At 43.0% G+C, this 25,481-nt stretch overlaps 1 protein-coding gene across 2 annotated transcripts in view; it reads left to right on the top strand.

Annotated features, from left to right (window-relative positions):
• The window catches only part of KCNH2 (potassium voltage-gated channel subfamily H member 2), a 1,950,790-nt gene that overhangs the window by 1,880,242 nt on the left and 45,067 nt on the right, over positions 1–25,481 (top strand). For both annotated transcript variants that reach the window (XM_078662767.1, XM_078662768.1), the window contains one exon: positions 25,212–25,405. In XM_078662767.1, the coding sequence (XP_078518893.1) occupies positions 25,212–25,405 (194 nt within the window). The remainder of the gene's footprint in view (positions 1–25,211; positions 25,406–25,481) is intronic.

Genomic DNA, 25,481 nt, shown 5'->3' with positions numbered 1-25,481 from the left:
ACTCCCTCCCTTTAGGGACAAGTCCACAGTCAACTACATATTCTTCTCAGACAATCCAGCATTACATCTCAATCATTTTGAAGTGGACAACAGGAATGAGAGTGACCACAGACCACTGAGGGCAATCCTCCAAATAGAAGCGAAAGTCACCCCACTACTGAAAACAATAGGTTCTCCAACTGGGAAAGAGTGCCACAAAGTACTGAGCAGAATAAAATGGTCTGCAAAGCTCGGCCTAAAACTTGCAGACTGGATCACATCCAAATTGCTGAATTTGACAGGAATATGCACAATACTCTACCCGGAGCACTGGGAAGCACTCCTAGTAGATCTAAAACAAGCCCTAGGGTCGAATCAGGAACCATCCAGATGCTGGCTACCCATGATCGTCAACCCAACCTACAAATTAAACAAAAGGAATTATACCCCACCAAACATAGCTTCTCAAAGGCCTTGAAGGCAAGGAAAAAAGGAGATAAAAACCACCAAACACAATTTCAGTCCTCTGTGCCGAGCACAGAAAAAGAGTTTGGCAGATAAAATCCAAGAAGATCGAGGTAGAATGGCTGAAAGTCTTAAATCACCTGAAAGAAAGGGGACACAATCAACTTTGGAAATATATCAATCAATACAGTAACACCGGTCAGATAAAAGAGAATGGAGTAGCAGCCGACGAGTGGGTTAAGTATGTAAAACAGCTATAATTTACCCATCAGAACATATCATATACCAATTTACAGCAATCTTTTTCAGTAACATACCAGGCCCCAAAAACCACAGAAAATTACAGAGGCCGAGGTAATATATCTACTTAAAAAGATGAGGACAGACAGAGCTATAGTAGGCCAATGACGTCACAATAATGGATCAAACGTGGACCAACCTACAGAAAGCCCTCAACACACTTCACATGTACAATCAAAAGAATAATCTTATGGTGAACCAGGAGAAGACCAAGATAGTCATTTTTGGGAAGTACCCTTGTAAGAAAACTGCCCCAATGGTGCCTAGGTGACCAGCAAATTAACACACGCACGAGTTACAAATATCTTGGCGTCTAACTATCAGAAGGGGCAAAATAAGCTGCCCAACTAAAACATTTAAGAAGTAAGGGGGCCGGCATCATTTTTAGTAGGTCTGGAGGGGTGAACTCCGCTCCGTTCATGGAGTTTGCGGAGTTTTCTGCACTTCGTGCTCTGGGGAGCTCACGAAATGCAGAAAACTCTGTTTCGCGTAGTGCAGTGGAGTTTTTTGCCTGCTCGCAAATGGTAAGTTTGCAAGCTGCATCTCGGGTAGAATTTCTACCAGAGTGGCAGGAAGACCAGCACAAACTGCAGTTCGCACTGCCCTCGCCACTGAGTTTTTTTGTCACTTGAAGGAGTTCCCCGTAGCAAAAGTCAGCAAACTACGCCCAGGTCTGATTTATAGTTTAAAACATCTAAATAAGCTGTTACACAGTCAAACCGCAGAACCCATTCTGAAAGTTCTGAGAGCCAAACTCGTCCTCTCTCTCAGCTATTGTCATCTAGCTTTTCCTGGTGCACTCAACAGATTCCTCATGCACTTCCATATATGGGCCTACAAGAAGGTTCTAACCCTCCCCGGACAGGTTTGGAGAGCCAGAGTGCGACTGGAGTTAGGACTTGCTTTCACATGTTATGGGGACATAATGAAATATTACATCAGCACTTTGCGAGCCCCAGCACCCACACTGAAAGCTCAAATTAAAATGTTTTTTGAAGTGGTCGGCTCCCATGGCAGGCCCAGTTGGCAGCGGCGACAAGCTTACTTGAAATAGAAGTTCAAAACTTGCAAAATCAGGACATCCCGGTTACAACCTGGAAAAAGTCAGTGAATGCACAGGTCAAGAAAATCTAATTTGAAAGGGGCCTGGAAAGCTTACGCCGCCAATCAATCAATCAATCAATTATTTGTAAAGTGCACTACTCACCTGTGAGGGTCTCAAGGTGCTGGGGGGGGTGCTGCTACTGGTCAAACAACCAGGTCTTGAGAAGTCTCCGGAAGGTTAGCAGGTTCTGGGTCTGCCGCAGGTGGATGGGGAGGGTGTTCCAGGTCCTGGCGGCGAGGTGGGAGAACGATCTGCAACCAGAGGTTGCTCTTCGGATGCAGGGGATGGTGGCGAGGGCGAGGTCGGAGGAGCGGAGCTGGCGGGTCGGGGTGTAGAAGGTGAGTCGTCTGTTGAGGTATGTGGGTCCGTTGTTGTGGAGTGCCTTGTGAGCATGGGTGCGGAGCTTGAAGGTGATCCTCTTGTTAACGGGGAGCCAGAGCAGGACTCTCAGGTGGGGTGTGATGTAGCTGTGGCGAGGGATGTCAAGGACGAGACGTTCTGTATTCGTTGTAGTTGTTTCAGTAGTTTGGTCGTTGCCATAGTCCAAGTCCAACCTGCTGCTGACGAGGGCCTGGGTGACCGTCTGTCTGGTTTCAGTGGGAATCCATCTGTAGATATTGCAGAGCATGCGGAGGGTGTTGAAGCAGGAGGACGAGACGACGTTGACTTGCTTGGTCCTGGAGAGTGATGAGTCGAGGATGAACTTTCCCAAACTTGACCCTTCCTATATTCTACTGGACGCCTCCTATATTCTGGGAAAAACCCAGCCCTACTTCAAGAAAGCCCTGATAGCACATGTCCAGAAAATGAGACTTCTTGCACATCCCATCATGGACTTTGATCCAATGTGGGCTGGGGGGGCAATTTAATTGTCTGTCATCTATGCAGCAATCAATGCGAATCCTGGCTTCACCTATTGTGCTGCTGTCCAAAGATGATTAGTGAGTGACATCGTCTGGTAATCCCAATTTGCAGGAATCGTTGCCTCAGACACTGCAGAGAAGTTTCAGATCAGTGTTTCTCCGCCAACACAGTGCAAACCGTGGCCAGACTAGGGAAATTCACTGACACAATCCAGGTAGCTGTCATAAATAGCACTAAAGCCACCAGCAGCAATTAGTTGACCACCAAGCCAGAGCAAATTTGAATAAATGGCTTGCACAGTAATGAAACAGCCGACACTCTCAATCAAATTTAAAGTTCTGCATCGGATCTTACCAAGGTCAACTTCTTGCCATGCCATACAATGGAACTCAATCAACCAAGATCAGAAAACCAAACGTGCACGTCAGACAAGCCAGCTTACGCATCCTGCACCAAAACGAGGAAAATACCAGCTAACACAGTTTAATTGCTCTTAATCATAACTAATGCTGGGATAGTTAACTCAAAGGCATTACCCTAGTACTGTAAAAGAACATTAATCCGCAGTGTCAAAGGGCCCTCTCAAAGGACGAGAACATTGGGTCCACAGTTGAAGCTGTTATCCGTACGCACTAGCACTTTAGTTTTAGCCTGAACTATCGTTTTTTTGATTTTATAGATTTTAGCACACCTAGATAACCCAACAAGAATCTTGTACATTGGCTGTGAACTTAAACTTTTATCTTCTATTTCTTTTTTACCTTATTTTTCTTTTCCAGTTTTATACATGAAAATGAAGTCAGTTGTAACGATTTTAATTAATTGAACAATAAAGAATTTCACTCACTCAATCATTTGAAAAACCCAAATTTGCTTTTGCATCACAAACAATATTCAGCTTTTTCTTTGTTGGCTGAAAGGCCTCTATTAATCAGATACTCTAAAACTGATTGAAAAAGTCACCTTTTACATGATCTTTGGCTGCTGGCAACTCATTCTCTGCTGAGCTAAAGCTTGTGAAGCTGGCAGAAATTGCTCAGTGTCAGAAATCGCAATATCCCCCCTCCCAGTACTCTTTTATAATCTTGCCTCATGCACTGGTGAAGCTTTTTGTTTGCCTGTGCTGTCTGAGGCACAATATCGTAAGGAAGGTCTGTGAAGAGTTGTTAGCAGCAAACGTTTCATTTTTGCGTGTCATTTTCTCTGATATCATAAAAAGACACTTTCAGTGAAAATGTAAGGAAAAAGAGCAGGTACACTCTAAAGAGATGTATGTAGTTACTTTTACCACTGATCCCCAGGTGTGGATATTTTAGAAAGGAACTCCTGGTTGGAAGAAGCAATCCTCTATCTGCTTTGTTTGTAGGAACAGGCATGTCTGCTTGTAGTTGACATCTGTGTCTCCTTGGCCTTGGCTCTTTAGGCCTCTTTTCTTTTGAGACAAAACACATTTTCCCAGTTGGCAGAGAGCGAGATTTGTAACTTCCCTACTCTCCACTTGTCATAGCTGGCAGCTGTGACTGGAGCAGGCACTGAAGAGGTGTGTAACGGGCTTGCAGCTACACAGATAACCCAGTGGTCGAAGTGGGGGGAAAAAAGTAGGGAAACTGTAGGTGACGAATCAGAGGGCGGGACTAACCTGAGGATTGGGTCAGTGGGTGGAGTCAAAGGTGTGGCCAGAAAGAGCAAATTATTAAATTTTTAAATATTTTTTGATATTTCACTACCCAATTACAGCTTATTACATTATTTAATGCAACCAATGGAATCATGTTTATTTAAGGAGTAATATGAGTTATTGACATTAAAGTACATTCACAAAGTTGGATTCATTTCCAATCACAGAATGTCCCAAATACTGTTAAAAGTGGAAGCAGAAGTCATTTGTCTCCGAGCCATGGAGTTTCTGTCATCAGCACTTCTCTTCCCTTTTTCCACAAGAGCAGTAAAAACATGAATGGCAAAATATCCTAGTTTGCAAATGTTTTCTATATAATTATGGCTCTGCAATATTTGCCACATAATGCATCATCTGCTGCATAATTGGATTATTTTTACTAATAAATATTTTGCAGCTCAAATAGATCAAAAGTTACTATAAAATGTCACTACTGCATTTATATTTTACACTGGTACTAATAATGCTAAATCTTTGCACAAATTGTTAGCATGGGTAAAAATCTCAAAATAATAAAGTATCAGAAAATGTAGGTATACAACCGTTTCAACGCAACTTTTACGACAAACTACTTTTACAACGCAACTTTTACAACGCAGGATCCATTACAACGAATTTCTTTACAACGCATGTTTTTACATCGCAGGTGCCTTTACAACGCATGCCATTACAACGTAAGTATTGGTAAGTATATAATTATATTACAAATTTTATTAATTTTTTTAATAAAAATAAATAAATATTATTTAATTATTATATTTAAAAATAAAATATTATTTATTTAAAAAAATAATTTATGTAATTCTTTTATTAATTAATATTTTTACCTCTACACTATCCAGCACTTACCCTACTATTACACCCCCCTGGAGTTAGAATGGTAATTTTTACCCCTACATTATCCAGCACTTACCCTACTATTACACCCCCCTAGAGTTAGAATAGTAATTTTTACCCCTACACTATCCAGCACTTACCCTACTATTTCACCCCCCTGGAGTTAGAATAGTAATTTTTACCTCTACACTATCCAGCACTTACCCTACTATTACACCCCCCTGGAGTTAGAATAGTAATTTTTACCCCTACACTATCCGGCACTTACCCTACTATTACACCCCCCTGGAGTTAGAATAGTAATTTTTACCCCTACACTATCCAGCACTTACCCTACTATTACACCCCCCTGGAGTTAGAATAGTAATTTCTACCCCTATACTCTCCAGCACTTACCCTACTATTTCACCCCCCTGGAGTTAGAATAGGAATTTTTACCCCTACACTATCCAGCACTTACCCTACTATTACACTCCCCTGGAGTTAGAATAGTAATTTTTACCCCTACACTATCCAGCACTTACCCTACTATTACACCCATGATTTTAAAACACATAAATTATTTAATAAAAAATATATATATATTTATTAAAAAAAAATTAAATTAAAATTAAATTAAATTAAATTATAATAATTTAAATTAATTACATTTAAAAAAAATTATATACTTACCAATACTTACGTTGTAATGGCATGCGTTGTAAAGGCACCTGCGATGTAAAAACATGCGTTGTAAAGACATTCGTTGTAATGGATCCTGCGTTGTAAAAATTGCGTTGTAAAGGTAGGCGTTGTAAAAGTATGCGTCGTAACGTCATACATCCGAAAATGTACGGCAGTGCGCTGCAGCCTTTTTTTTGTTTTTTGCTGCATAATTTAGTCAACACTGCGGCATGATTTTGTCCTCAATTGCTGCATAATTCCAGTGCCCCCAAAAGCAGGCAGTCCATGTTAAAAGTGCTTGTGTACAAAGCAGAGGGACCGTGAAGTTTGTGAACTTAGTTTGGTGTGCGTGCAAATCCTGCTTTGCCGACCACTGGTGAGTTGCAGCTACTACTGCTGAAACAAGATCAATGTAGGTACTGATGGATGAGGCAGACTGGCCTCAAGGGCAGAGACCGCTTTAGTGCTGGTGGAGCCCTGGGCAATATGGTTTGTTGGTGCCCCCCAAAGACTCCCTCCGCCATGGATACCACACTATCGCTCTGATGCATTTAATCTGATTTGCAGTGCCACTGAAACCAGTGTAGGGTGTCAGGGCACTTTACATCACACACATTACGCAGAGACAATCATACATGTGTAAATCAATGCACAGGAAATGTTACATAAGACAAAGGACTACAAGGTGTAGGAGTCACATGACAACCATAGTAGTAAGCAGTATAGTTTAATAGTGATTGGCTTGGAGAAACACCAACTGTGAATTTAGAACACAATTCTATGGTTGGGGGTTCTCTTCAATATTCAGGATTGATTTCTATTCAAATTAACCCTTTTTGCAACATTAGGATAATCAAAGACTGGGTAAAAACCATAATTGTCTAATTTATACCTTGCAGTTTGCATGCAGCTCTTAGATGACAGTCAGTAGCTCACTGTTCTATGTAAGGATTTTGACTTATAAACTGTAAGTAACAAAATGATCTCACTGATAAAAGGAGTAACACACTGACCTATTTACATTGTGTGCACTTTGTGATCTGTATGGTACATGTTCTTTGCAGAAGGCATATTAACCCTCCGTGCTTCCTTTCCATGAGTCAAAACTTCCACTTGATAAAACCCCGTCTCTCTAAAGGAAAAACATAATCACTGGAGTTATCATGACATTTTTATTGTTGCCTAAAATTGCTGGAGGCCAGGAAAGAGGCAGCAAGTGCTTTTAGAAACATAATATACTTGCAAATATGATGTCCCCACCCGAAGTCAGCGGCAGGTGCGATTGCACCATTCGCATCGCCCAAGAGCCGCCCTGCACAAGGGTCCTGTGACCTCAGTGAACGAGTCACTGTCGCTCTATGGTGTGCTGCTTCTTAGGCGTGCCCGCAAGACTGGAGGTGAACTTCAGCATGGATTATGGTGGACAAGCCTTCAAGGTTAACCCACACTTGCCACTGCTAGGGTCCACCTGCTGGTGCTAAGACACCAGGGCTTCTAAGGTCTAGCACAGGAATGTGTTTCCTCAGGAGAGCGGTCTGGTGGACTGGTCATGAAGATTGAACCTGGTTACCCAGTTCCAAATTTGGCAGCTCTGATACTGCCCCACTGAGAGAAACTCACACTGCCTTCAACTACAACCCAATTGCGCCGGCTATAAAAACCTGGATGTGACTTAATTCAAATTACACACTAGACAAGAGAAATATACTGCCTAAAAATAAAAAAAAGTAACAACATCCCGGAGAAAGCAAATACTCAAGGGAATACAAGATCAAGTAAATCATGTGAAATGTAGGAAGGAACAACATTGTTACCCTAACACTTTTACACCAATTATTCAGAAATCAGTTAATATTTTTGCCTGAAAAATTAATAACATGACTACAGGGCCCAGATGGGACCCGTTTCAGTGTCCATTGCTTACATCCTTACAAAACATAAGCAGTGTGGTTTAAAAAGGCCACATACCTAAACTGAGAGCCGCTGTGCACAATTTGTTTTCCAATCCACCCATCAAGCATGTATTGCACAGTACCTCCAGGGATTGTGCACTTCCCCACCCAGGGAATACAATGTTGTTCAAAGAAAGGCGAGAAAACAAAAGTAGCGCTACACTGGCAAACTGTAAAGTGGCGCTAATGTGTTTGAGTGTGAATAAAACCAATCTGGCCTCTTTGCAACTACTCTATCTTGCTTTATTTAGTTATTTTTCACATCCTGAACCTTTTATTTCTCTCCGCCCCCAAGCTGCACTTTGGGATAGAAAAATGTCTGAAAAAGACGATATTTCCAGCAAACATGTTTTTCTTTTTTGGATCCATTTGACGAGGAACACATAAACGATAGGAGAGGAAAGAGGGAGTAATAACCATTTCTTGAAGTCATGGTTTTCAGTAAGTGAGGAGGAGCAAGACAGACCGGGAGGTAAGAAGAGGAAGAAAGAGAGGGGGCAGCTGCCAGCGGCAGGGCAGGTGAAGTGGACACTGTCCTTCTCTTCCCTGGGCAAGAAGGAAAAGACGGGGCTCACCTGCCAGTCCCCGAACGGCCACAAACACCAAACCTTATCTGTCGGCTTTGTCTGTTTCCGCCATCCTGGGACGATTGTTTACAATTTTTAAAGTTGGGGTATAGTATCTATTAAATTTAAGAAGTAGGGGCACGCCGGGCCCTGCCAATCCCGCCCACTTTGACCACTGAGTTTACCAAATCTCCATAGCACGCACCAGGCGGGCAACACCGATTGGCCTCAAAGGGCTTCAGCCCAGCCCCCCCCCCCGTCGTGTGTGGCAGCCCGGGATGAGACATTGTAAATGTTAATGGGGCTTTGTTGTTGTTTCACCCCTTCTAAGAGCCCCTGCAGCTCGACTCTGCCGATTGCCTAAAGATTCAGCCCCCGTGAAATTTTTTCTTAGCCCCCCCAAATTTGACTCTAGTTGTACCTCTGGCACGCACTCTTCTTCAGAGTCTGTTAAGACTTTCGGTTCTGGTGCACCCAGTAAAGTGCGGGAACTCGATTTTGCGCAGTGAGTCATCAAAACTCAGTATGATAGATACACTGCACAGAATCCAGCGCTCAGCTTCCTGGCTGTACCCTGTAAGGCCATCTTTCTTCACCTGGTCACAGATTGAGGTGGAGGCACTGACCCTACCCTATCCTACTCTGTGACGAGGCGGGGAAGGGTGAGGAGCCTTGGGGAGAGAGGTGTTTCAGAGATCACCACCGCAAGCCGATAAAGTAAATGTTCCCATAGATGAACTTATGCTATGCGTGGTTGTCAGGTTCGAAGCTCTGAGTGGTGCAGCAGATGAACACCCACAAGCAAAGAATGAGGGCCTAAGCCTTTTTTCCAACTTTTGTTTTGTGGTAATGTAGCCTTGGTGTAGTTGAGCATTTTCACTTTGGAAATACACATCTTGCATGATGCTGTGTGAAAAAGCTAGAATCAAGCCATAAAATGAGAGATTGTGACCTTTATTACATAGGATGCACTGGTGCAATTTTGTCCCTGTATTTCTAAATTACAAAGACGGAATTGGCGCTGGTTTCGTTTTGCACAAACAAGTTAGCTAACCTTTAGACCGACCAGACCAAAATGTCACTTTTACAGTAAATATGGCGTTTTTCCACCTCGAGGCAGTCCAAATGCCAGTGAAAAAGTGAAAGAGCACAGTCTAATTAATACGGGAATGCTGGTGAAAAATTGAACAACAGTAGTGTAAATCGATATGACCTGGAGCCTTAGTTCAAAATTATCTGTGAGCTAGATGTTTCTTGGGTCTGAACTACTTCTCTACAGTGAATTCAGGGGAGTAACGCAAGCCACTGCCGCCACTGTGGCTGAAGAGAGGTGGGTGGGGGTACCAGAGTGGTTGGGGGGACCCTTTAGGGCCTCCACAACGATCAAGATACCCCTGTTCAACCTAAGATTGATTAATATACTTGTGATATAGTAGAATCTGGGTCACCTCTTAACAATCTGAGGGGGTAGGGGGCGTCATTTTGCGTTATGACACTGATTTACCCTCAGAATTCATTCTTACCCCATACATCACTATTAGTCATCTGAAGCAGGATAAAACACAATTTAAATTACAATCACAAACAAAATCATGTTCTCTGTTTTGCTCACGGCACTTATGCTCTTTTTGTTAGCTTCTTGCTAAGGCTTTCGTTACTGTGATAACTTTAATTTGCCTTGATATGGTCTCTTCTGCCATCTTGCGGTGGAAGTAGAGAATACACGTAACCAGTTGAAAAGCAAAAAGTGGAAAAGCTGAGCGGCAAAAACACCTCAGCAGGTGCTACAGGAAGCAAAAAACACTGAAAAAGGAACTGAATACAGCGAAGACCAACGTAGAAATAACGAATTACAACAAGATATTTAAGTCACACAATGCTAGATTTTAGAAGGCACATATAATTTTTATGGAGCGAGACTGTAGAAGTGCTCCTTACCTATGCCGTGGAACAATGGTAGAAGGGGCGACTGTAAGATGATGAGCCTTAATTGGCTTTTATGAGACCCGTGATAGTGGAGTGAGCGAGACAGCATTGCACTGTCTAGAATGAGTAATGTGAAGAATGAGTGCGATTACAGTAAAGTGACTGTGCTTAAGTGGTGGTCTGGACAGCATAGCTGCCAAGGTTTCAGATTGCTATGTGTGGCATTTTCATAATTTCAGCGGAATTATGAGTGACATTTCAGCAACTATGAGTGACACTTTCTCATGAGACAAATCAAGCATTTAGGACTAGTGAAACATATTAATTAAACCAATTTGAGCAATGAGAAAATTTAAGAAGATTTTAAAACTACTGCAAAGCACCAGGAATGGAAGGGCACTAAGGAAGCAAAGAGGTGGCAAGGGGCATGCTGAGTTGGAAAGAAGAATTCGACCTCCCTGGTGGAAAGAAAGAGCAGCATGGATAATGCACAACCTAGAGGGCCTGCTTCTAAGCACTAACATCGGACACAAAAAAACAGACCAGAGTCTGGGAAGTGTAAAGCGACCGGAAATAACTGTGTTTTTAGAGGAATGAGCCCCCATTAGGATGGCGGGCGGACTTTGCCCGCCCGCCATCCTCATGGAAAACGGGACCGCCTGCGATCTGAGCTGCGGTCCCGCCATGCCCATTATGATGCTCCCGCCACACTGGCGGGCGCATCATGGGTTCATAACATTGCGGCAGGCGGTGTTCACACCAGCACCCGCCGCAAGGTTATGAATGCATGGTATGGATTTGCATACACAAAGCGGCAGGCACCGCGCGGTGCCTGCCGCATTGTGTATGCAAATGCAGGCATCCCCCACCTCGCCTTCACCATGGGGGCCCCAAAGTAAAGACCGCATGCCTGCCACGGAAAGGCATCTGAATTAGCCCATCATAATATGGCTGGTGGTGTCTGATAGACACTGCCGCCATATGAACCCTTTCCCACCCCGGTCGCAAGGTGACCGGGGTGGAAAAGCCGTCCGCCGCAGTCCCCCCCGCCATAGTAGTATGGCGGGGGGAAATCGGTGGCGGGCGGACAAGGATGTCGGTCGGATCGCCACCGCCCGCATGGCGGTGGCGATCCGCCAGACATCCTAATGGCCCCAAAGTGTTTACAAATATATTTATCCAATTGGTGGGACTCGGTTGAGAGGTGCGCAAATTGACCACTCCTCATCATAAAACATTATATAAATCAAGTGTGTGTGAGAATAACACGCATACTTTTAAAATACATTTTTGTAAAACAGGCTTCAGGTGTGAATACCCATTTGGGAAACTTTTTGATTAAAACACGTTTGCAGTAACAGATTAGGGTTGGCAAATATGTTGGGCTCCAGTTTGGAAATCACAAGTAAATAAATAGCACTGTAAAATGCAGACGTTGTGCACTTACGTGCTTCATTGCGGGCCCATGGCATCTCTGCCTAAATCATTCTCACCTCCCGACTCCTGGATGATGGATGTAATGTGAAGGACCTTAGTTTTTATAACCGGCAGGTCAATTATCATTATTGTTTAACCCCTTCCGTGCTCGTGTCGGCCAACGGCCGTCGCTAGCACTACCTCGCTAGTGCTGTGCACGTCCGTTGGCCGACGCAGCCCCACCCACTCATTATAACTCCTGCACGCGGCGTAATTTGCTCTGCGGTTAAGGAGTTAATTGTTCTCCAGTGTGCACTGAAGTATTTTCAATCAAGCAAGTTGACTACTGAAAAAGACCTAAATGTTCCCCCCTTAGAAACAACGATGTGGATAACTCTATGCCTCTTAATGACGGACATAGAAGTGATGTGCTATTATCGATTTTAATATTCACGGCGTTTGTTTAATATATATATGGCCACAAGGGTGAGAGCTATTCAAATACAATAGAATAAAGTGGTAAGCTATTATAACTTAATAGTCACTCCTGTGCATTTTGCATGATGCTAAATGGCACATGTAGGCAGAGACACTCAGTCTCTCAGGTCGCGAGCCACTGACACCGGTGGGCGGCAATCATTTCAGTTTGCCGCCCGCCTTCTAAATCCAGGCTGCCCAATCTTAAAACCAATCAGCACAAAAACCAAGTCTGTCCTCGTGGGTACTGCACAACCGGGTCAGCCATTGTCTCAGTGATTTCCACTCTCCCAGGCTCGGCACAGCCATAATTCAATTTGCCGCTATAATTACAGATGCAGCGCGGGCGGGCCAGTGCAAGCAGCAGGCAGCGCTGTGAGGCCAGCGCCTAAGTCCCGCAAACCAGTAGCCAGCTGCCTTCTTTACAAACATCCCGCTCCGGCACCAGGACCGGTGGTGACGTCCACCCCGCGGTGACGCGACCAGACTTTGCATTACATCCTGCCTCAGCGGCGCCGTGGGCATCAGCATAGGATACATTGTATTAGCACAGTCAGCCTGGTAGCAGCCCGTAACTCAGCAGCAATCACCACAAGCCTGCGGGAGCACCGCGTGGAGGCCACTGGCGGCGCACTCCCAGCTGCCTCACACTCTGTAATAGTTTTCAACTGCCTTCAGCTAAGACACTATACAAAATGCATCATATGCATTTCAGTGCGGTGATGCAGAGCACCACACTGAAATGTATTAGTCTAACACCTGATGCGTGATACTTGGCAGGACTGGGACAGTTTGTTAGTCCACGATACAGATCATTTGGAAAGCGACACTGGAACTGAATAATAAAACGTCATAAGTTTAGATAAGGGAAGGGGCTCTACTTAGGTATGCAAGGTCTGTGAAACAGGGAACAGAAGAGCAGGTTAAAGTATAGGGTTCTGGTGAAGAGGGAATTAGCAGCCCTGCCAAGTACCACGTATCAAGTGTTAGACTAACGCATTTCAGTGTGGTGGTCTGCATCACCTCACTGAAATGCGTAGTCACGCATAATAGCGCCTCCTGAGCTGTCAACGAGCACTAGTAATCACCATAACAAAGCACTGAAACTGGAGTGGCAGCGCGCTGAGTGTGCTGCTCCAGTGGGGGGTGCTGGCTCAGAGTCCGCAGCTCTAGCAGCTGCTACTCTTGTTTCAACAGTAACAATATTATAATAAGGATCATTCACCACTCTGTCAAGGTGCAGTGCTGCACCATATTTCAATGCATTCACTGCAGAGTCTGTGTGCCCAATCATTACTAAGGAGACAATCAGCCTGGGGTGGGGATTTTGTGACTCACACAATAGGCTGAGGCTTATGTGACGTTATGTCCTACTGCCGCCCACGGCAGCGCGATGAGCAGCCAGTGAATGAATAACGTTTTCTTATGGGCAGTGCTGCTCTACGTGCCGCGTTATGGTCACATTGCAGGCCGGGTTGGCTGCCCCAGATTAATGCAGGTATTGTTTTGTTGACACTTGTGTCAACAAGTTTTTGAGTTAGGTTTGCTGCCCTAACCTCCCCCAGGCACGTGTGCAGGGAGTGCAGGCCTGTGCACTCTCGACACTTGCTGACATTTATTAGTTCCACCTCTCTCTAGAAACTAGCACGCATACCGTCTCGTTCTACAGCACAGACTCGATTGTGTGCCAGCTTGGCCCAAAAGCACAGTCTCATCGGTCTTGTCCCACTCTGCCCCTTAGAGAGTGGCTTGTGTGAATCTTTCCGTTAATGCAGAGTCAGTCATGTGGTGCAAAATGATATGAACCCATAACGCATGTATGATACCTGTCCTTAAAGCTGAGGGCAGGGGCGGATTGGCACTGCGGGCAGTCGGGCATGGGCCGAAGGGCCGGTGTCTCAGAGCACTCTGTGGGCCGGTTTTTCCCCCTTTACCAGTCCACAGAGAGCACTGTCAGGGAGAGGAAAACAGCTTCACCCGGTGTTCCGTCGCTTTAAACTCCCCATCGGGATGATCTCCCCCTTCCCATAAGTCCCATAGGGGGAGACCAAACCGATGGAAGAGAGCATCTAGTTAGCCTACTGCTATATTTGTTAGCTCCCCTCTGAGTAGGGGGGAGACCAAACCCGGGGATCAGGGGCCAGTTCAGTGATGATCAGCTGTGGCCTCTCCTTGACCCCCTGCCCTGTCAAGCAATCAGCAGGTGGTGGGCTGGGGAGGGGTGATTGTGTGCCAGATTGGCCTCCCAGGGGACCAGGTGTTGCTCAGGCCTATGAGCCATTTTCACCTCGGGCCCCCTGGGGCCCGCAGCCCAGAAACAGTGTTTGCTTTAACACATCACCCACAGCCCTTCATTACGGGCATAGTGGGGAGGAAGAATGGGTCTCACTATGGGGGCCAGGTGATGTGGGGAACTGCACCATCTTCACCTTAGTCCCCCCCAGCCCCATGGATGAAGCTGTTTTTTGCTTTAGCCCCTCTCCTGCCACACCATTGCCCTGAGGCAGTGAAGGGCTTGGGAGGGTTGAGTAATTTAAAAATAGCAGTGGCCTTGCTGTTTTCAGGTGCTTCTGCGCTGGAGGGCTGCGGAATCACATTTTAATAGAAAGGGGCCTTGCTGTTTTCAGATGCTCCTGCGCTGGAGGGTGGGGAAATCATTTGTTTAAGAGAAAGGGGCCTTGCTGTTTTCAGATGCTCCTGTGCTGGAGGGCTGGGGATATTTTTTTAAGACAAAGGGGCCTCGCTGTTTTTTTCAGTTGCTCTTGCGCTGGAGGGCTGAGGAATAATTTTGTAGTAGAAAGGGGCCTCGCTGTTTTTTTCAGTTGCTACTGCGCTGGAGGGCTGAGGAATAATTTTGTGATAGAAAGGGGCCTCGGTGTTTTTAGATGATCCTGCGCTGGAGGGGCTGGGAATAATTTGGTAATAGAAAGGGGCCTGTCTGATTTTCAGGTGCTCAGCTTGTAGGACATTGTCACCTTGGCCCTGTGTCCTTCCCAAGAACAATATCCTCCCACTTACATTCCTTGTGTGTTTCATGAAAGGGTATGGCCGCGAATGTGGGCCACGCCTGTGAATGTGAGCCATGCCCCGCGAATGAGGGCACAGCCCGCAAATGTGGGCCACACTCCGCAAATGTGGGCCACGCCCCGCAAATGTGGGCCACTTTTTTCGTCAGTGCCTGGGCCAAATTGTGATCCCAATCCGACCCTGGCTGAGGGACATGTCAATCTTTTCTTCGTGAATGTTCTTTATAATGAAACTGACATGTTGTATTTCACCCCAGGAATGCCGATTTAGCTTTTGTGGTATATGCTTGTAATTCAGAGACTGAAGTGCAAAGATCTGCATGTGTTCTACCTGTGCTTTAGCTTGCATTTGGCATGTGCTCTGCCTTATTCCTAACTCAAACGTGGGGGGAGTATGCAGGAGGTGTTTTCTATTGTGCGTCTTTTCCAGTACAGTAGATTTTGTTTATGGTATGCGGTGTCAATAACTCATCGTATGTCCACCTTTTATTATTGCAATGGTTTTCAAGTGCAGGGCATTATCACTAATATAACTGAAATGCGTGTGAATGTGCAAAGTTGGCAGTCATTGCAGGGTTGATGGTTATCAGTGAAAGACTTTTCAGATTTTTTGGTGGGTGCCGGTAAACTTGCTGACCAGACTGGAGGGGTTCAATCAACGAGCAGCGGCTAGAGTCCAACACGAGGCCTTAGTGCAGTGCTGGAAGAATGTGCAGCAAGCAGGAGCGCAGCCTTAAATTCAATGGGACACCCGATGGTACAAGTTAAATCCAGAACATTGGTGGCAATCCAATATTTAACAGCATTATACTTTTAATTGTAAAGTTAATGCCACGTTGCACTCTAAATGGCAAACATTCTGTATGCGTTATTAGTGTGCAGAGAAGAAATTTAAATGAAGTCTAAGTGTATTACATTGTAATGCTGATAGAGGCAGAAAACTCCATTGTGGGGCTCTGCTTCCACCTGCTGCGATAATGGAGGGGTAGGGCAACATTCTATGAGGCAGGTTGGTTTGTATTGAAAATAAATGCTAGCCACCAGAGTGGCACTGTAAGACTGCAACCTGCAGCCGCAGTTTACAGCAAAAACGGTATCTCTTTCGCGAAAGCCGGGAATTATACGAGGAAACTTAGCAGCGAGAAGACAGGTACACGTACTCGTGTATCCTGTTATTGGGACCTATTAACCACGTTGTTGACCAGTTCGACGTTATATTCAGTGAGGAACAAACGTGCAAGAAGTGAGGTAACTTCTCACTTATCTCGAAAATTGGATTACGTTGATCTATTGACTATGGCAAGACTTGATTTTGTCTGAGCCCTGATGAAGTCTGTTGATGCAAAGATTAGCATCAGACGAAACACGTGTTGGCTGTGGCTGAATGGCAATTAAGAACTGGATTGAAGATAAATACCATTAAAGATATTGGAATACCGTGAATACAGGATTTGTGGATTACTTCCTATAACGGGCGCATTTTTTTGTTACAAGAAAGACATTACTCCTGCACTTGAGTAGAACTGTTCCTTATACTGTGTTGGCGGATTAATGCTGTGCAAGATATAACTGTGGAGCTCAGAGAGATACCGTTTTTGAATTTTGATTTAACCCTGGAAATCTGGGGTTTCTGGGGACTGTTTGGCAACCTGTCCCTTTCTCTCTTAGAGTTCACTATATATTTGAAGTCCATTGTTATTGTTCTTTACCAATAGCTGTGCGCCTGACCTCTGGCCTGGTTGTCAATTTTGATTGCGCAGTTTACAGCATTTCTGCCAGTGAGCTCACTGGCCCACCTGCCCGAGAACACTGGCCAATGATGCTCTCGGCCTTAGTCTATCACTGCAGGGAGAACTTACTTGTGGTGGCACAGGTGAGCCCACAAGAGGGTACTCACTGAAAATGACTGCAATGAGAGCAATATGAGTGAGTTTGGGGGAGGGGCCAGGATTCTTTTTGAGCTTCATTTCTCAAAGGGGTCTGATTTCTATTACTTATGTCTTTCTCTGCACTTCATCGCTTGTTTTTACTTGCGAGAAAGTGTCACTCTAAGTGTCGCACATTTTGCAGAGTGCTGGAGGAAGATCAGTGTTTAGTCTAGTAACCGTTTTTACAAAAGAGCATGAACCACGCATATTCTCAAAACTGTATTTAATGAGGATTGGCTGTTAGTTACTGATTTTTACTAGGCTAGTGCCCTTCAATTTCTGGTGCTTTGCAGCAGTTGGAAGAACTTATTAGTTTCTCATAGCTCAAATGGATGCAATTTCTTATATTTATATGTTTCCTTTGTCGTCATTGTTTGATTTTGCCTGTGAGAAAGTGTCACTCATAGTCGCTGAATGTCACTCATAATTGCACTGAAATTATAAACATGTCACACATAAGCAATCTGAAACCTTGACAGCTATGAATTAGTGCATTCGGCAAGGGCCATGGGTCTTCAAACTTTTCTTTAGTGAGAGCTACTTCTTATCAGTGCAAATCAGTGTGAGCTGCTGAAGGCTAAGCAACATGTGCATTGTTACCAGACACCCCCATTCCCAGTTTAATGGACCTTAAGCCTAATGTCCATAGTACCAGATACTATGAATTGAACAAACTATTTTAATTGCGGGCACTATGACGGGGCTGCCATATGTGCCAGTGAGAGCGTGGGATTTGGAGATGTATGAACATGTGTGCTTATGAATGGGATAGATGTGTACTTAGGCGCGCAACAACCCTTAGGCTGAAAGGGCTTCAGCCCCCCCGTCAGGTGCCATGGGCTGGGCTGAGCTGAGCTGTGGCTCCCAGACAGTGATCAAGGTTCATCAAGGTTATAACTCTGCCAGTCCTAAAGCCCTGGGACTATTATGTTGAGTATCAAGTTCGATTATAAGACATTTTTACAGCCAAAAGTAGAACAGCAAATAGGAAGACTGTAAGCTTTAATAATCCTTTAGGAATTATCTATATTGCTTAGAAATAACTTTTATGCGATATAAGCAGGGCACTAAAATGCCGTGGCAGTGGAGAGCCAAATTATGCAACAGGGTTGAGTAAATTATGTGACTAGAAAAGGCAAATTATGTGGCGTAACGCGGCACATTTTGTGACAGTATTACTTTATTAATTTGACATTTGTGCACTTGTTAACACTGCCTAAGCATTGGTTGCACCTCATTAATACCAGTTTAACATCCAAATACAGAAATAAGTGACAGAAAGGTGACCAGTCAACATTTGCAAAAGGCCCACTACAGTGCAGCCACATATGTCGCTGTGTTTTTAGTAACTTTTGAACTGTTTGAGCTAAAAACATTTTTTATATTAGAATCTGCAGATGATGAGGCAGATGATAGATAAGGTGGCAAATCTACAACTATGCGAAAAACGCCACAGCCCTATGCTTACATTAACTGCTTAAACCTTGTATTTCAAACAAGAATAACTATGTGGTTTTGTTCAGTTCCAAGGACTTTTTACCAGCTTTTACTTAAAAATATCTGCCATTTTGGTAACAGACTGGACTGTTGGCAAATCTGTGGAAAGTTATAGCATGGAGCGAAAAATTTACGCAAGTGGGGCAGAGATACTTGGGGAAAGGATATATGCTATAGGAGTGATGGAGGGGGCAGGGGGAAATGTGACTGTATGAGAAAAAAAATCAGCAAGAAAAAATAATGGGCAGCAAGAAAGAGCAAGGGAAGAGATCAATGGAAGATTGCCAGAGCAAAATCCCCACAGAAGGGATCCCATCTACTTATTAAGTTATCAAAATGTGCACAACATAAGACAAAAAGGTCCTACTAGACAAAATACATTTCTCCTTGGAATAGATCCACCCATAAACAGCTCCAGACCAACTCTGTATATTCTTTTCAAATATTTCTTAATTTTATTTTTTTTAAAATATTTTTTTAACAGGATCATAGAATGCCTTTTAATTACATAACTGACGTTTAAACCATAGAACATTTAGCATAACTTTTCATCTGTTTTAATGCTATTTCATCATTTGGAATAGCTTTGCATCTATTTTTAAAGCTATATGCATTAATTTGCTAGTTTAAAAACACTTTTTACTTCAAAACCCACAACTACACTCATAAATCCTTCTATTCCACACTCTCATCTGAAATTCCATTCATACCACATACCACACATTCATCATGCAAACAACTGGAAAAGACAACATCAGCCATAAACCAGCGGAGTCTGATTGCTTCTCTCCTTATGGTGTAGTGGCCCGGACTGGACACACCAACAGTCAATGCACTTTTTCATGATCATAATAAATTTAAATATACATACAACATATCAAGAGGGAAAATAATATTTTTTGTCAGGAAAGCGTTTAATTCTTCATCTATATCTAGGGAATAAGAATAAAAATGCTCTCAGTCTCTGCTCACTTGCCAGCAAGCCTTCACATTTGTCAAGGGGTAAACTTCACTTTGGTTTCCATTGAGATGTCCCGCTAAGAACAAGTTAAACTTCACTTGTGGTTTTCCCTTTCTGTATTGTATTGTATTGTATTGTAATTGTATTTATATAGCGCTTACTACCCCTGAAAAGGGCGTCAAAGCACTTTTTCGGCAGGCAGCACGCTACTCTGGGACCCACAGAGGATTAGTGTTGAAAATTAGTATATTATAAATATGAAGTAATTTGAGTAGTAGATATGTTATTCAGTTATTTGGGCAGTATATTAGTATAGTTGAATATGGAATATGGAATTTGAGAAGTGAAACAGGTTAGTCTGTTAATTTTGATTGAAAAATGATAGTGGAGGGTTAAAAGAGTGAAGGATTTATTATTATTATTATTTTTATTTTTTTTAAGTCTTAGCAGTAGGAAGAGGCTTTTGGATGAGTAAAAAAGGAGTTTGAGGGAAGGAGTCAGAGGGAGAGTTTAGAAATGTTTGTTTTAGGGGATCGGTGTAGTAAAAAGAGGTGTCAGATGATGCAAGGAGGGGTAGAGCAGGAGAGAGTCTAGAAAAGGGTATTTTGGCGATCATAGTAGTGGTATGGGGTTTGGGATAAGTGAGAGAGTGGATGTAGAGGATATATTGATAGATCTACAGGATGAGAGATAGGGTAGTGCATTAGAAGGAGTAGTAGAAAGAAGTTTGAGAGGAGTCAGAAGGTTGGGCTAGAAGATATATTGAGCGAAGTATAGACTGAGAAATAGGCTAGTGCGTTGGAAATGCTAAATTAGAAGAAAGTGATAAATATATAGATCCATAAGTACATTAAAAGTATATAGATACATAAAAGAAGTAAGTATATTTAGATTAAATATATTGATAGAGGCACAGGATGAGAAATAGGGTAGTGCATTGGATATGCTTTTTCAGGAGAAAAGTAACAGACACACAGATCCGAGTACATGGAAGGTACATAGATGTACAATGGAAGTATGGACATGTAGACCAGATTATTATTATTAATATATATTTGTTTTTCTTCTCTTAACAACATAATTGTTTTACATGTTTTATAAAGTAATACACAAAGATCGGTACATATCTATAGTGAGAACAAATGCTTATATACAGAGGGATATGCTGTAGATTTCTATTTCCGTATGGTGCTTATGTGGGGAAGAGCTAGATCTTGAGTAGTTTTCAGAAGATAAGGTGGTTGTCGGTGGACCTTATGTTGGGGGGTAAAGAGTTCCATAGTTTGGCTGCTTGAACAGAGAAGGATGTGCCACCCATTGTTTTTTTCTTGTATGGTGGGATTTTGAGGCGAGATGCTCCTTTGAAGCGTAGGTTCCTTTGTTGAATGTGTTTGGTGATTTTATTCCTGATGAAGAGTGGTCCCATTCCATGTATTGCTTTGTGGGTAATACAAAGCAGCTTGAACGTGGATCTTCTGGCAACCGGTAACCAATGCAGGGCTTTCAAGGCAGGGGAGATGTGGTCTCGTGGTTTGATATGCAAGAGTAGTCTGGCAGCCGAGTTCTGAATCCGTTGTAGTCTTTTCTTGGTCGTTAAAGGTGATCCGTGGTAGAGGCTATTGGCGTAATCGAGTTTGGATAGAACAAGGGAGATGGTAGCTTGGACCTTGTGTGGAAATCCCAAATGAGGGAAAATTCGTCACAGCGTTTTTATAGTAGCAAAGCTTGATCTTGCTAGTTTATTTACTTGGACATTCATCGACAGCTTGGAGTCCATGGTCATTCCGAGGTTTCTTACTTCCTTCGATACTTTAGGCAGTGATCCCAGTTCATCAGGCCATGCGGCAAGCGGGTTGTAATTTTTCCAATCGCCACATGTGAGTATTTCAGTTTTTGAAGCATTCAATTTGAGATGGCTCCAAGTCATCCACTGATCCACGGCTCTGAGACAGCTGAAAATTGGTGATTTTCCAATGTCTTTGGGGCATTCCAGTTGAAGGAGTATTTGCGTGTCATCTGCATAGTTGTAGAACGTGATGTGAAATTTATTGATCAGTACTGGTAAAGACTTCATGTAGATGTTGAAAAACATGGGCGAGATGATAGAACCTTGAGGGACCCCTGCTTTTGTGGAGTACGGTTTGGACGAGAAAGGTGGGTGTGGATGACATTAGTTCTGTTTCGAAAGTAGGACGCGATCCAGTCTAGAGCAGTTCCCTCAATGCCGGCTTCATAAAGTCTTTGTTTCAGAGTGTCATGGTCAACCGTGTCAAAGGCAGCTGAGAGGTCCAAGAGGAGTAGCGCAGCAACCCCGTTGCGGTCAACTGTATTCTTTAGGTCATCCCAGATGGCAAGGAGGGAAGATTCAGTGCCTCTTCCCGGACGGAATCCTGTTTGGAAATCTGAAAGTATGTCATTCTCTTCAATGAATTGTGAAATCTCCGTGAACGCTGCTCTTTCTATCAGTTTGCCCAGGAAAGGTCCATTTGTAATGGGTCTGTAGTTGTCGGGGTTCAGCGGGTCCTAGTTTGTTCTTCTGGAAATATTCCAGTAGTTAAGGAATCGTTGATGATTTTTCCTACTGGAATGGCAGCAGAGGTTGTTAAATGAAATGTCTTGAAAGTTTGTGGCGGACAGGGGTCAGAAGGGTTGCCGGCAGGCCTGCTTGCTTTGACCAGGTCCATAAATTTATTGTGTGAGATGTGTTGGAAGGAACGGAAAGGCTTGATTAGAGCATTCTTGGATAGTTGTTTTGTACAAGGGTTAGTGCTGGTGCTTTGTTTCTGTTGTAAGTACGAGTCCAACGTGTCTGCTTTGTCCTTCTAATGATTTGCCAGTTTGTCTGTGAAATCTTGAGTAACAGGATGAGTTCCTTCTAGGCAATTTGGTTTTCGAAATTCATTGAGTATTTTATAGAATTCTTTATTTGCACATTTAGCGTTTTGAATTCTGTCTGAATAGTACCTTTTCTTAGCTTTTTTGATAGCCGACTTATATAATCTGTTAATTTTTTGTAGGTGAAGTTTGTCTTGTTTGGCGTTTGTTTTGAGCCAGGTACGTTGCAGCTTTCTAATTTGTTGTTTTATGTTTTTTATTTCTATGTTTCTCCAAGGCACTTTTTTCCTTTTGTTCTGTTGTGTGGTTTTGAGTGGTATCAGGATGTCAAAAGCTTCCTGTAGCCACTCATATAGATTCTGAACAGAATTTATGGTTTCCAGATTTATACTGGATGTTAGTTGTGTTTCCAAGTGTTCCAAATTGAGTTTGTTCCAGGTGGATGAATGTAAGGTAGTTTTAGGTGAGTCGCTTAGTGTTGTTTTATGTTGGAAAGCAAGCAAGTGGTGGTCTGACCAAGTGACTGGAGTTATAGTTTGACAGGTAACTAGTTCAGTATTAGCAAAAATGACATCTAGGATATGGCCAGCGATGTGTGTCGGATTGGGGACAATCTGATGCAGGTTCAATGCGTCTAGGCCAGTGATTATTGTTTTTGGATGGGTCATATTGGTTTTATCAAACCAAATGTTAAGGTCACCCAGAATGCACAGGTTGGAGTGTATTGCTATCAGATTTGAAACTGTGTCTAGAAGTGCGTCTGGGAATGTTGCCTTGCTAGGTGGAGATCTGTAAAGGAGCAGGAAGTTACAGGTGGAAGACGGTGTAGGATTGCATTTTGTTAGAAGAGCCTCACAATTCTTTATGGAGATGTTGTCAACTTTAGTGATATGTATTGTTTGCCTCAATACAACAGCTAGACCACCTCCTTTTTTGGCTATACGATTTTGGGTGATTATTTGATAGCCCAGAGGAATGGCTTCATGCAGGACTGAAGCCATATCCTCTCCCAACCATGATTCGGTTATGAATAGTATGTCTGGTTTTGCATCGATGAGAAGGTTGTAGATGTGATGCTTGTTTTTAGAGAGGGATCGAGCATTTATTAGTAGACAGTGTAGATAGTGGCCTTTGGCGATAGTGGGACTTTGTTTTGTAGAAGAGTGATCAGTATTGTGTGGGTGTGTTTTTAGTGCTGGTATTAGCTGTATTAGGATAGCAATCGTGTAGCTGTTCTGTATCGTCTCGCAAGATGAAGGAGTTCAATCAAAAAGGCAGGTATCCTCCACTATGCAAAATTCTCCTTGTTTCATGGCGTGGTGTCCTCAAATGTGGTGTCCATAGTAAGCTCATGCATGTCCTTAATCTCCGAAACCTCTAAAATCATAGCTCCTGCCTGTGCCTTCTTCCACGCCAAAAATGCAGTCTTCTGCACTGTGGAAAAAAATCAAATATACATGCCTTTTCCACATTAGTGCAGTCTCCATATTATCTTCAGTTATTGCTCAGCACCAGGCTGCTTGGATAGGGTAAAAGTGCACTTTACATATTATTTGTCATCATTCATTTCATTCAGTAGAATAATTACTATAGAAATGTGCTTAAACTGCACTGGTTTCCACAATTTTTCGAAACCCCCTGGAAGGTGAGAAAATGAAGAAACACAAATAACTTCTAAAAGTGCTAATGGGTCGAGGCCACTGCAATGGACCTCACGTGTTTTTACAGTGCATCATATGTCAGTAATTGTTGACAAAACTAGAATTATAACGATAAATGTCATGTGAAAGTAGGTAAATATTTTAAATGTGTATAGAAATACATTACAACATTTGTTATGTGTTCTGCTAAAATTCTTTGAAGGAGAGTCCTAAATTTCCTGTAAAAGTTGTTAAATACTATTATGAATACATTAATGTTAGAGGCCCAGCGTGCTTTAAATTGAGCGGTCATATATTGAAAAAAAATGCCCCTGTGCATTATACCACAAAAATGACTCACAAGCAATATTTTGAACGACTCAATATGGCTCCGCCTCCAGCATTTGAAGCGTTAGCTCCACCCCCCCCTGAAATTTGGGTATAGTTGCGCCCCTGTGTGTATGAATGACTAAGAAACTGTGTTGTATGTACCTGTTGCACAGGACATACCTTTTCCCATCTGGCACTGCTGCATGTATAACACAAACATACAACCATTTTTTTTTTATGGGAGAAATTTTAAGTTCAGATAAATGTTCTGCAATAATGTTCAGAATATGGAAAAATTTTCTGCAATTTAAATTTTTCCCACATAAAATAATGTTTGTATTTTTCACTTATAAAAATGGCACTGTGTCGAGAAAATTAAACTGAACAGTTAGCTTTATTTATACGGATTTCATAAAACTCAACATTTCAATTTTTTCCCATTTCCAAGTGTCATATTTGCAAACAAAAGGCATATTGGTCCTAGTGGCCTGTAGACATGCTGCCATACTTATAGAAGAAAAATACATTTGTTTAAATGGGAGGAAATGTAGGCGAAGACACATGCTTTATAAGAGATTAAGACGTAAATGGCTTAATTGAAAGTGGAGAAATGCATTAAGACCTAATGTTTCATAGATAAAGTTTTCTTTTTAAATTTTTAATTGAATGATAAGCCCTTTGAGCTGCTCTGCCCATCCTCTGTTCTGTCAGTGTCTTCTTGTTTGGTGCTGTGCTTCAACCACATGACATTTTTTGCCTTTTCCAGGGAAGAATGACATCTTTGGGGAGCCTCTAAACCTCTATGCCAGACCAGGGAAGTCCAACGCCGACGTGCGGGCTCTGACCTACTGCGACCTGCACAAGATCCATCGGGAGGACATTTTAGAAGTGCTCGACATGTACCCTGAGTTCTCAGATTTCTTCTGGTCCAGCCTGGAGATAACCTTTAACCTGCGAGACGTGAGTAGATCAGATCCTCATGCTCTCTTATATACTACCTTATGCCTTTAGGGTTTACTTTCTTTGCTTTGATCTT

Source organism: Lissotriton helveticus, chromosome 10, assembly GCF_964261635.1.
Source record: "Lissotriton helveticus chromosome 10, aLisHel1.1, whole genome shotgun sequence".
Classification (NCBI taxonomy): Eukaryota; Metazoa; Chordata; class Amphibia; order Caudata; family Salamandridae; genus Lissotriton; species Lissotriton helveticus.
Note: the sequence above shows the minus strand (reverse complement) of the source record. Positions and strands in the feature narration are given on the sequence as shown.